The sequence below is a fragment of the Seriola aureovittata genome, chromosome 4 (assembly GCF_021018895.1).
Source record: "Seriola aureovittata isolate HTS-2021-v1 ecotype China chromosome 4, ASM2101889v1, whole genome shotgun sequence".
Classification (NCBI taxonomy): domain Eukaryota; kingdom Metazoa; phylum Chordata; class Actinopteri; order Carangiformes; family Carangidae; genus Seriola; species Seriola aureovittata.
This window is the reverse complement of record NC_079367.1, coordinates 23,072,333-23,085,795: the sequence shown is the minus strand read 5'-3', so window position 1 is coordinate 23,085,795 and position 13,463 is coordinate 23,072,333. Positions and strand designations below refer to the sequence as shown.

Sequence of the window (13,463 nt, the reverse complement as noted above, 5' to 3'; positions counted from 1 at the left end):
TCACAAAACAGAGAGGGACTAAAGGTCAGCTAAGTGCCCTCCTTGCTGTCTTAAGACATTAATGTTGAAATATGTGAGGGATATGTTGAAGTTGGCATTTTATAGTGATGTCAGCCAAAGCTCACACTGCATCTGAGAAGACTTGCTGAGCTTTTTGAAAGCAATTGAGATACAATATGTGTTACCAAAGATATTAATTAGTAGTATAGTGCAATGTAATTATCAGTCAGAATATACTGTCTACATCACCTTTGTCAACTGGAAGAAGTAACATGGAAGATACTGATTAACAAATATCCATCATTACAGTGTGATTTTTAAATCATATAAGCTCACAACATAACTGGAGATCTTTACTGACGGCGAAGTAAAGCAATGGCTCATCTCTATTTGAAAGGTTGTAGAAGGACACTAAGCTCTATGGTCCAGTTTCAATGCCTCACTGTCTGATCGATATCTCAGCCTGGGTTTCATCCCGAGAGCCCCTAATGGCAGGAACCTCTGGAGCCGCAGTAATGCTATCTGTGTAAAGGGGGATGGACTCAGACCCTTAACAGCATGCTGACGCTCTCATCTGCAATAAATCCTAGGACTCGAAAACGCAACTTCCCACAGAGACTCCACAGACAGAAAAGCATCGCAAAAAGGAGCCTGTCAAAAACCTTCAAAAGAGCGACAATAACTCAGTCCTGGCTGCCCCATTTATGTACATTTTTTGGAGGAAAGCCCCTGAATAATGGCCTCCATATAACATAGGCTGAGCTCCCTGCTGAAGAGGGCTTTGGACTGCGGATACCATGGAGCACACATAGTGGCAATCCTCAAGGCTCTGGCCCTGCAGTCTGGATCCACAAAGAGGCACCAAGTAATGGCTTCCTTATGGGCTCCCAATGCAAGAATGATGGGCTGACAGAAGGTATGTTAAATATCTTCTCTTCTAACTGCTACATTGGGGCTTTGACCTTCTCTAAAACAAGGGCTTAACAAGAGATTCAGAGGGTCAGCTCGGAGGTGATCAGTCACTAGCAGCAATGCATGAGGTGGGGCTCATTCTCTAAAGGAGGGCTGGGGATTAAAGCTCTGGGGTGTAGTGAGAAAGTCACTGGATTCTTAGAGAGTTGCATGCGGCTGCATGTCGTCATCCGTTTGGACAATTCACTTATGGAACATTTGAAAAAAGAAAGACACCGATAAGCAAAACTCCAGCAGAGATTAAATAACTTGTTCAATGATACAAAACAGATTTTAATCATGGATTAACCCTAAATTTATACAATCACAAAATATCTGCAGTTTTGACAGGATAAAGACTTGATCAATTTGTGTTTGTGTGTGTTTCCTATGTTCTAAAGAATTATAGAGCTGAGAGAAATGGGCTATTGCACTGACCATTTCCAATTTGTGATTGTGCAATGTGTCGCTTTATATTCAACATGAGGTGAAACCAGCAGAAAGATATATGACAAAAGTAAAAGAAGAGATGATGAAACCTAGAGAAAAAGACAAAAAAAAAATCTGGAAAAGAGGACTGTGAAGAGGAGGAGAAAGAAAAAAAGCTCACCTGAGAACAAAGCAGCATGACGAGCTCCACCACTGAGGTGCTTGACTTCATACATACTAGACCTGTGGGGACAAGGCAGATGAACAGAACAGAATAGATATTACCCATAAAGGTTAGTACGTACAGTAGTTGAGTATGTAAGTATCTGTGGGTATAATTTAACATTTATGTAGCAGTGCGAGATAATACTTGAAAAAGAAATACAGTATACAGTAATGCACAGACATACAGTGTAGGACCTTGAGAAAATTACTGCATATTGTGTTTGGCATAAAATAAATTTTAGGCAAATCTGTAAACCCCCTTAATTGTGCTCTCAAATTGCCTGTCATGAAACTGCAAAAAAAAGTAATTTGCATCTGCACAGAATAGATGTGCGCAAAACAGATGCACAAATGTGCATGTGAACACCCCTTCCACACACACGCATACACACAAACACACACCTACCTTTACACATGCACACAAACTCACAGAAGTGAACACAGACATTCACAGCTTCTTCCCTCATCTCCATTCTGAAGATGGTGAGCTGCAGAAGCAGACAACTCTCTAATGAAACAAGGGCAGGTGTGAAAAGCTCATTTGCAGAAACAATGGCTACAACCGGTCTCGTATTCTGCACCTCCAGCTCCTTCTGTTGCACTTGGCGAGAACCATTAAGATGCAGTCATTTGTAAAGGAAAGAAAGCAACTCTCCAGGACTCATTATAGGCCAGCAGGAGTAGACGTCTATGCCACCCTGCTGCTATTGTCTAATGTATGACAGGGTGTCAATCAGAGGGGAGAGCAAAACATTCTTAATCTAAAATTTCAGTCAAGATATTTTTAGAAAAAGCATGAGTTGCGCACTGTACAGCACAGCATCTTAAAAAAAGGCAGTGACATGACAGTATGCAGAAGACATCTAAACACTTTTGAGAGAGGGAAATTCCCTTCATACTGTATAACTTATTGACAAATGCAACAGTATCTGCACCCTGCTGTAACTGCATTGCGAATAAAATGTTAAAATTAGCAAAAAAAATGTTTCTATTCAATTTTAATTTACACCAAAATGTGATATTTATATTAAAGCCACAATCTGTTGTTCAAATGTAAAGAAAACTGCAGCCCCACTACAACAAATACAAAACACAAGATTAGATCCTGCAGTGAGTCTTAAACTGGCTGACAGGTCTTTGAATACACCGACTAACAGAAACAAAATATCTACATTAATATCATGTTATTGATGTGTTTGTGCTCTTATCTTCAACTGTGATCCGCTAAGAAACCCAAACTTGTTACGTATTAATGTAACTCAGATTTATATGGTCAAAACAGTTATGGATTGGGCCTTAAAGGTCAATGAGACGACATTCAATGAACATAGTTTGCTTTATGTGAATGCTGTAACACAGAATGCAAAATATTCAGAGAACTCGATGGATGGATCTTGTAGTCGCTGCTTCTCCATCCATCTCTATTCATGAGCAGAGACTGTCCGAGGGAGCGTATTGTAAATACTCCGAGAGGATGTGACCTTCCTCTTGTACACAGAGTGCCACGGCTGACCTCTTGTTATAGCAGTGACATGCTGAGCTATAAGTCAGTCCATTCTGACACAGGAGTCAGGTGGCCAACTGACCCTGGCCTTGTGCTTGTAGACAAACTAAATGCATTCTATTTAAACATGGGCTGCCAGTCCTTTCCTGTAAACAGGGCAGGGTTAAGGCACGGGTGAATGTGGCATTGTGGGGTGATGTGTCGGCAGGCTGGGCCACTCAGGGGACAGCAAGAAGCAGACGGCAGGCATCACAACAGCAGCAGTGTTCATGCACAGGCCTTACCCACCAACTCCAAGTGTAAAGCTCAGGGTGCACTCAACATAATTGCCCCAGTGACCACATGTCTGCAGGGGGGTGAAGGAATATGGTGAGGCAAAGGGGCAACGGGGCACAGGAGGGCTCGACCCCAGGCAATCTAAGGAGTGATGGATGGCTGGTAATTACTCGTAAATGGAGTGCCTTTGCACTACAGCACAGTATTTCAACTGTGAGCCTGGGAAGGGCCAGGGGAAAAAAAAGGAGAAAGAGAGGGAGAAACAGCAAAATCAGTTCAAGCATTTGGACAAACGCACTGAGACTAGGACAGACTGAAGTGGCCCGACAAAGTTAAAGATTTAAAGTCCATGTGGTAAATCTCTGCATTTGTTTGGTCTGATAAAATTGCTCTAATCCATGTCAGGGTGCACACAGACCCAGACAGAGTTGAACATGTCTGGTGAAGAGTGCTGAGGCCCGAGCTGTCTATCTACAACCTTGTTTGTGGGGTTACACTCTCAGCTCAGCTCTGGTTTGTCAGCTTAGTCAGTCTGCTGACAGACTTTGAGTGAAAGGGTAACAGACATATTCACACTTGTCAAGGCTATGCTACCTGATTTTTCATTCCTTTCCCCTGAGCTTGTGCGAGTGGCATCAGCCACATGTACATAGCATACCCACATCTATTTACATATGTATATACAGTATATATGGTGTATGCATGATATACAGAGGAAAAACTGCCTGTCTGTGAAACTTTACTGGCTTGAATGTAAATATTTTAAAGAAAGAAATTAGTTATACTGTAAATGTCGTTTTAATGACTATACAGAATTAAATTAATCCTTTGATCTGATATTACTTAAAACACTATAATATCAGCAATTGAAGAATCTTTTAAGGTAACTGGAAGTATAAAAAGTATACAAATAAACTATGTTAAGGAAAGTGGACAGACACGTTGGGTCAGACAACTTCTTATAGGGAGGGCTTCAATAAAGTCACAGGAGAGCATTCTTTCAGTCTGCTCTCATTCTCTGCATAGACCTCTGAAACTAATATCAAATTAGTTTGAAATTAAAAAAAAAGAGACTCTTGCAGTGATAATATAATTTAGATTGTCAACTGCAAGTGAAGAGAGCAGAGGCCCCACATACTGTATATCGTGCACTGTGTATCCGCACGCAGATAAATGTCTGCAGACACAGTCACACACCGCTGGCTGTGGTGGCGGTGTGCGCTTGTGAATACAAGCCAAAACAAGCCTGAGAAGTGGAGTGGCAGTGCACATGCATGCAGGCAGAGAGTCCCTGAGGTTAGGCACAAGTAGCACTGTGAGAGGCTGCCAGCCTGAGGCCTGGACAAGGCACCGGGAGCCTTCACACAGCCACCAGGAAATAAGACTTGAGCCCAGAGTGGAGTGCAGCTGAGGGATCACACACTTCTGCAAAACACTGAGCACAACCGAGCCAGTCAGGCCAGCACTTTAAATATATGCAATGTGACTGCTGTAATGCAGTTTAAAATAAAATTGTTAGGTCTATTATTGTGAAGAAATGAATCCTGGAGGCTGCATTATCGTGACAAGGTATCAAGTCAGTGCTAAAACATTCATGATTCCAGGTTTTACTCGCAGTGCTACATCACTATCACATCAACAAGCTACAACATTATCTCTGAGACAATGCTTAACAATACTTCTATTAGCATCTACACTTGTGAGTGGATTTGGATTGGACTGAGAAAAGATGCTGGATTTTTCATGGCACAAAAAGAAAGGTTCACTGTTCTTCCAATAAAAATAGAGCTCAAGTTTTCAGATTTCCCTTCAATGGCAAAGAGTTTGACAAAAATCCTTTCCTATAAGGTCACTCTGAAAACATTTACTGAAAAAGACAAAAATCCGCTTACAACACAAAACAGCAGAGTGAGTGGGGAAATGTGATCTTAGTTTTTGAGAAACATTAGCACTAAAAATACAACTAGCAGGGGGGCAACAGCCACCAATTGTGAAACACTGATGTTTAAAAATACCACATCTAGAAATAATTCTCAAAATGTAAAATGGTTCATGAAGAAGATAAAATACAAGATGACTGCCACAAGATGAATGAAAGCAGATTTAATCAGACTATGACAGACCCCCACTTGTGTGCAAAATAGTGACTCTCCTGTCAACACCAACTACTGTGTACGCATCCATCAATGAGGCAGCCAGTGGAGTACATACAATAATTTGGTGATGGGGACAAGACTCCACACAGTGCTCTGAGAATAAAATACACTGTACAATGTCTGTACCTTCTATGAGCAACTCTTGCCCATGGCTGCCCAGCAGGGTACGTGATAGAAAAGGTGCAAAGTCCACAAAGATCTCTCGCAGCAGGGGTGCAACCTTTTCCAAGGCCCTCTCCAGCTTTGTAGTAATGCTGTGAAGAGAACAAGAGATAGAAGTCACAGAATAATATAAGACTGCTGAATTAGAGCAAAAATGTAAAGGAGGTAATGGACCCTCCATCAAGGCATGAAAAGAGCAGTGTGATCCTCACAAGCTGACCCAGTGCACACAGCTAACAGCAGTTAATGCGTAGCCAGACTGTCAAGGGGTCTTGGTGGGTGCAGAGGGTCACCAACACATTTGAGTGGATGCAAACCAAGCCAGATATATGGGTGCTATCACTGGAGATGTCAATAAGAGAAGAGTTTATGTTGTTAAACGCAATGTGAACACATGTTTTTTATAGGATCTCTCACCAGTTGTTTGCATTCTTTGTTGTGACATGTAACCAGACTTGTACATGGGATCACAGGTGTTCAACACTGCAGAGGGAAGTTCCTTATCTTCTACACACTCAGTACATGCTGCTGCTCGACATTATCTAAGCACCTCAGAGAAACTGTGAGCTGGAGTCATGCAGCCGTACAACTCAGACTGTATACAGGCAGAGATACGACTCAAGCTGCAACATACAGATTCTCTGCTGTGCTCCTATGTGTACACACACACAGATAGTGGGCAACGTGAGAAGAGCTGAAGCTTGTTTTCCCAGCTAAGATGGGCAGAAAGCAGCAGGATAGAGAAAAACAGAGAGTGGGGAGGAAAGGTTTGGTTTAGGGTTTGTAAGAGTGTGTAGTGTAATCTGCCTTCCAGCACCCTGGGAAAACACAGCAGAGGGATGACAGATTCGCATAAAAAACAGGATGCAGGGAGTTTATGTGGCTAACATAAATGTCCTTGCCTAAGACACTGGCCTGCACCTCTGGAGGCTGCCTGTAATCCTGTCAGGGAGCTAAAGGGTTTGAGCTCAGGAGGTGTCAGTCCCTGGCGTAGTGGACACTGGTCCACTTCACAAAAGGCACTGAAATAGAGAGAAAAAAGAAACCACTTCATGTTGTTTGGTGACATAAGGGTTGGGCTCATAAACCAATTATAAAATTATAATGATAAAATATATAATTATATTCATATTTATTTGTTCAGTAGACTGGAGCAGGCAATTCAGCTTGGATGTTTTTTCCTCATCCAAAATATAAGTTAGGCATGAGCAAGGTCTGCAGCAAGATAATACTATCATTGACTTCACAGTTACGTTAAGTGATGTCGGTTACTGCTGCCATGGCAACTGAATCTCTGTTCCTCCAGCAGAACACACGGAGGCAAAGAGAAAGAGAGAGAGAGACTCTGGAGAAAGGCCTGGGCTCTCAACAGTCAGTGGGAGAACAGGACTAAAGATGTCTGTCACAAACTATTAGAGCAAGTGAGAAAGATGAGTCAAGGTCACAACAAGATATACACAAAGAAATACACAAAGGTATGTAAAGAATTTGTCCAAACTGTGTGATAGCGTTCACATCAAACGGTTTTATTTGTGCCATCTTGTTTTGACTTTGCAGAGAAAAAGAAAATGACTCAATTTATCAAATCAAATGAATCATTGTTCATTAAAGGTGAGCTGCAGACTTTCTTCAATAGTTACCCATCAATCAATGAGTTCAAAGAAAGTGTGATTTTTTATTTATTTATTTTTTAAAGAAAACTTTTAGGAAAAAGAACATGCTTGAAAGATAAGCCTCACACACAGCTTTTACATCACACAAACAGAATAAAGTGAGATTACAACCACGGGAAATAGGAGTTTATGTGAGCAGAGAGAGCCCTGTCCTACCTCATGTTTTCTACTGTGTCTTCAGGCATTGGGGCCACCGTCTGCACGGCAGGCAGATTTTTACTGGTTGCTCCATTAACAAAACTAGAGGATGAGGAGGTAGAGGGGGCTGCATCAGTGGCTCCTGCAGGAAGACCAGCAGAGGCATGCAACATTAGTGCAGCACAAAATTACAAATAACATTTGTTTTTAATAATCTTTCATAATTTTACAGAGTGTGTGAGGATTAACTTTTAGGAAATGACAACCTGTTTAAAGTAAACAATATTTTCAATATTTTAAAACTATGACACTTATATGACTATGACACTTTTCAAAGATTAAATTCAATACTGAATCACAAAAAAAACATCAAATGAGTTCCATTTCAGTGTCACCCTCACAGACTGAAAATCCATGCATGTAATAGCACACAGACTAAAATAATTGAAGACGAAAGAAAGAATTGGACGGTATAAAAGCAACCACAATCTGTCTCCTGACAGTAAACTTCAGCAGTCAGCGCAAATTTCAACCAAGTCAAACAAATGGAAACATGGTTACAGTGTCAAATCATGCACCAAATCTTTAACGAAATCCTGCACTACGCTGCGTGTTCACACTGGTGCCAGCAGCAGCATATGGAATTATTTTGCTTCGTAAGATGACAAAGATTAAGAATCAACTGACATATCAAAAACAACATCGGCGTAATTTTTTTTACATATCATACTTTGGCATCAAGGCTAAATTTAGAGTATCATACAAGAGTAATTAAGGTGAGCACATCTTTTTGGCAGCACACGCCCAAGTATAAAATCATTATCACTGTCCTTATGAGAGGTGAAAACCAGAGCAAGTGAGATCATGGGGTCTGTGGCTTTAGCTGAAAGCACACTTTGACTTGGATACATTTCTTACATTCCTGCAGAAGGGCTAAGAGAAGAGAGAGAGAGTTTTTTTTTTTCTTTCTTTTTTTCTTTTTTTAAAATGGAGCACATTAAAAGGTGTTGGAGGTCCTAGTAGTTCTTGGTGTTAAGTGGGTCCTTTCAGAGGCCCTGACCAGGAGTCCTGAGGTGGAACCAGCTCAATGCAGCAAAACCCCACGAGAAGCAAAGTGACAGCAGGGGAGGGAGAGGGGTATGCAGTGAATCAAGACAGTAACACACATGACATAGGAGAGCTGTGTGTGCAAATTCATTTTCACTATTGAAGTGTTTAATTGTATAATTCAAGAAGATTCTAAGAATTTTTTTGATTTGGTTGCATCAGGAGGAATCCTCGTAGTTGCAGGACAGAAGTTTTTATTTGCTTGTGCTTCTGCTGCAGACACTGCAAGGAAGGTAAAGATCACCATCTAGTGGTAACAATGAGCCCCTGCACAGGCATGCAGGATCACATGATCCAGTTGAGGGAAAAGGCTTCATTTCTATTCCTGGAATGGCATCAGTGAAATTAACCTAATTACACCCTCTCAAATTGCTCTGAAGTAGTATTGTTTGTAAATCAACCACATTACCAGGGCTGACACCAGTATTTTAACCATGTAAGTATATTCCAGTAACCTTGTGAATGACCTACCTGTGGTGTTGATCATGCTTTTGGGCGTCACAGAGGCAGCAGCTAAGATGTTGGGGGTGCTGCCAGCTGTCAGCCCAGCAGAGGTGGTGCTGCTACTTCCTACAGTGTGAACTGCGAGGCTGCCAGGGGAGGTTTTCTTCACAGGCACAACCACACTCCTACAGGACACATGCACACACGCACACGCACACGCACACACACACACACACACACACATTAAAAATTAAAGTTAAAATATTAAAATCAGAAATTTGTCAGAGGTCACATACTGCTGCAGAGTTAACAACAAATTCCAAATGAACACAATGAAGATGTAAAATCTAGAGGTGGGTTTCTGTCCTCTGTCCCATCTTTCCCGCCAAAGCCTCCATGAGGCAGACACTAAATCCCTAACAGCTCCAGGAGGCTATAGCAACTACAGATGGTAACTATAGACTCGAACTGTGATAACTTTGTAGAATTATTCATATACTCTGACTTATGGCCTTGATATAACTAAATAAATAGACTGCTAGAGCTGCGGGTGAAACACTGTTTTGTCAGAATGTTATAGATGAGTGCACTAACAAAGAGAAACAGAGAGTGGGGTTATGATCAAACTGGCCAAGCATATAGCAGGTTAGCTTTAGGACAAAATTTGTCATGATAAAACTGACTGTCAGTAAAGCCAGCATGTGGAGCAGAGGGCTTTTTAGCCGTTCTTGAGACAGAAAATGCAGGAGGAAATATCCCCAAGACCATAGTGGAAAAATAAAATTTATTCACATATTTAGAAGAAAAAAATGAGAATAGTAATGATCTTGATCATCTCTTGTTGCTCTTAGGCCGTGCTAGCATGAGACGTTAGTCAGGACATTAAGAAAAGCACACCTGACCTCTAACTCCATTATTCAGCATAATGTGCAATGCAAGCACCCCCACCCCCCACCCCCCCACACACAACCCACACCCACACAAACACATGAGGCTAAAATGAATGAACCTGAGGGGTGAGAGGCCAGCCAGCCGCCTACTACACTTTCCCCTTAAATCTGCTCTTGCCACCAGTGGCCCTCTGCTGCCCTCTGCTCTGTTCAGAAAGGCTGGAAAAACAACCCTAATGAGAGAATCTCTTGGAGCAACTTGGCACTGACATACATTTGCATAGTTACTGTCTCTGTTCAAACTGACAAAACTACAGCTCAGTGACTATGAGATTTCAGAACTTTATTTTTGGCATTTGCTCTGCACAGAGCAGCATCTGGTTGGGACAGAAAGTGCATGTAGATATATTCTTAGTTTATGGCCTACATACTGCAGGTTTTTATATTAGGTTCCTAGATAGATCACTTTTTTTCTAGAAACACAAACTTTGAAAAGTAGATATACAAGGTATGGCAGGAAAATGACTGAAGAGTCAGAATAAACCATGAACACTTACAAACATTAACTCAAGAGGGGACCTAAAAAAACAGTGCTATCCCTATTATTTATAGAAGCTACTGTACAAAACATCACATGGCGCTAAGAGAGAAAGGGGCAGAGCTCATGAATGAAACATGTAAAGAAAATCTTGTGGAGGCTTGAGATGAAAGTTACACTTGTGACCTCATGTAACAACGCAGGAAAGCACAGACACGCCACTAACCCAACAGACCTCTGTTCACATGCAATCTGATTGGCCAAGGGTTAAAGATGATGCAGTGAACTTGGCCCTGCAAGAGCTCTCTGACAGGAAAGAGAAGGAAAGCTTGTCCTTATCAGGTCTGCAGTTGGCCTTTGGGTTTGTGCGGCTGCCAGATAATGTCTCGTCCAATCCCCTGCAGTTACTCAGGGTGACACAGGCCAGGCCTTTGCTCTGTCACGAGCTAAGCCTGCTGTCATCTGAAGTAAATCCCCAGAAATCTTCCCTCAACAAAACAACACAGACTTTTACTGTTTTATGTTGCTATTTTATATCCACAGTCCATCTGATAGATGAAGTCAAACATGCTGGACACCATGGAAAGAAAACCTAACTTGGCTGAGGTGTATTTCCGGTTTTTGGGTAATGTATCTTACATCCTTTCCCACCGTACAATAGATTTTTCAAAACTTAGCAAAGCTATGATGTCTTATGTAACAGAGAGAATAGCTCTGCGGTTTCTCTCTAAGGATAAAATACACAAAAAGTAGATAATTTTACACATTAAGAGTCACACTGTTGCCTTGTTAACAACCACCGTACACTACCATAAATAGCAGTAGAATTGTATTTTTGAAATTTGATCAAAATCAACTCAATCACACAGGAGAGCATAAGAGAGTCAGAGAAAAACTTGAAAGCTCACTGAAATATTAATATCTCCAGAGATACATCCGTGCTCTGAAGAACACTGATGACAAGTATCATTTATTTAGTAGATCCCTGTACTGCTCTCCTCTGTGAAATCTCATTGACAGCTATCAGAACATCACGAGCAGCGTGTTCTGATTGTAGGACCTGGGTGTGGATTTAATCTTCCTTTCTTGTTCGCATCTTCCAGTGGAGGCCTGCCCCGATCTTTGGCATAGCTGGGACGTTACACTGGATCTACAGGATGTTGATAAAACATGAACCTCTTTAAATGAATAATTCATAAGCTGAGTGCTCATGAATCATGTATAGATTATCTAGCGCATATTTTATTAATAGGATTGTCTTAATTGAGTTGCAAAGAATAAAGCCAGGATTAATCTTAAAATGAATATTAATGAGGTGTGCAGCTGTGGGAGATGACTGTAGTGTAAAGTATAACCAAAGAAATGTTTCCATGGTAAATCCAACAGATGGAATCTAATCTAATAGTGCTTTAATCCAGAACTATAAGGATAGATACAGAGGAAATGTACTTACATTTCACTCGCAAATTCAATTAAAACCAATTATCGTTGCTCTCCATCATGGAAAACATCAAATGTGTAAGGACAAACAATATCTCACAGAGCTAATTTGGATACTTTTTGGGGGGGTAGGGGAAAGGGAGGAAGTTAAGCATCACTTAAGTATTTCTGTACTGTACTCCTATCCGCTCAACGGAAATCTGGATGTTGAGCAATTTAAACCCCTCCTCTGTGAAAGTCTCTAGTAAAAGGCCCTCTGCGATGACTGCCCCTGTGCACTCCACTTTAAGCCATTTTTTCCCTCCTTTTTCTTTTTTGATGTTGTCACTCCCAATCTATTGCCGCCCTGACAGACAAATGAAAGGCCTGTCCATGGCTGGCAGCTCATTTCGCTGGCAGGTGGCAAACAATTAGACACAGCAAATAGAGGCTGGAGAGGGAGTGACATGAAAAGCATGAGACAAAGTTGTATATGTGGTCAGGAGGGTTTGTGTGAAAGCATTTCAAAAATAATACACTTTGCCGTGGCGACTCATTTCAGGCTGCCACTTCCCATTACCGGTGTGAGCAGTGAGGGTGACAGGGCTGGCCGTGGTGTGGCGTGAGGCCGCTTCTGTTTAATCTGTCATCAACGCCCTGGAGACCCCCACCCTCTCAGCTGTCCTCTCTCCACATACTCCTCCATCTTCTCCCCTATTCATCAGGCTCACCTCAGCTCAGCAGCATGCATGCATTAAATAGAAGGGAGGCCCCATTGTTCCTCCTGACTCACTGTGTCCTCTGCCTTCTCTCTGGGGCCTGGCAGCGACTACACAGACACACATGAATCCTCAACCAAATCAACGGTGTCCAGAGAACAGGAAGAGTTTTTGTCTGTGCTAAACCAACTCAAATTACTCTCAGAAAATTACGATTTTCAAAACCTTATCAATCATAGGGGAAAGGGATCACAGGGATCTGAAGCTTTGAAGTCCCTGCAGGAGCAGGTTTGTAAACTCCCAAATCCAGACAGATTACTGTGTGGTTTTATCTAATCCAGGAATGTAAATAAACCGCAACAATGCCACAGTGCTTCAGAGCCCTTTTCAAACACAGGAATTCCTTGCCATGGGGGATGAGTAAAATACAAGTGGCCTGAAATGAATAATGTGTCGCAAGCTACTTAGAAACCATTAGCAGTATACTGGATCACTAAAATAAACCCAGAGGATTAACATTAGCATTCTGCGGTAATTTTGAGTGATCGTGCACACGCACACACGCACACACACACACACACAAACACACACACACACACACACACACACACACACACACACACACACACACACACACACACACACACACACTTGTGTTTTATATTAAGAACAATATAAAACTTGAGTTCAGTTAAAGGGCAATACTGGAGTTTGGGCAAGTTTTTGTTTCTTACTGTAACTACTAATCATAAAGAAATAACTAGAAACCAGTGGATTCTTGTAATGGTTGGAAGAATACATCCATAAACAGCAAGTGTTGCAAAATGGTTAA

The 13,463-nt window shown here is 41.6% G+C and overlaps 1 protein-coding gene across 9 annotated transcripts in view; it reads right to left on the bottom strand.

Moving 5' to 3' along the window:
• The window catches only part of LOC130167891 (neurobeachin-like), a 218,580-nt gene that overhangs the window by 110,837 nt on the left and 94,280 nt on the right, over positions 1–13,463 (bottom strand). For 5 of the 9 annotated variants that reach the window (XM_056374417.1, XM_056374418.1, XM_056374420.1 and 2 more), the window contains exons 30-34: positions 9,093–9,250; positions 7,533–7,656; positions 6,606–6,725; positions 5,668–5,795; positions 1,562–1,623 (exon numbers count right to left, since the gene is read on the bottom strand). In XM_056374417.1, coding sequence (XP_056230392.1) covers positions 1,562–1,623; positions 5,668–5,795; positions 6,606–6,725; positions 7,533–7,656; positions 9,093–9,250 — 592 coding nt within the window. The remainder of the gene's footprint in view (positions 1–1,561; positions 1,624–5,667; positions 5,796–6,605; positions 6,726–7,532; positions 7,657–9,092; positions 9,251–13,463) is intronic. The other 4 variants (XM_056374421.1, XM_056374422.1, XM_056374423.1 and 1 more) reach the window with 1 other exon arrangement.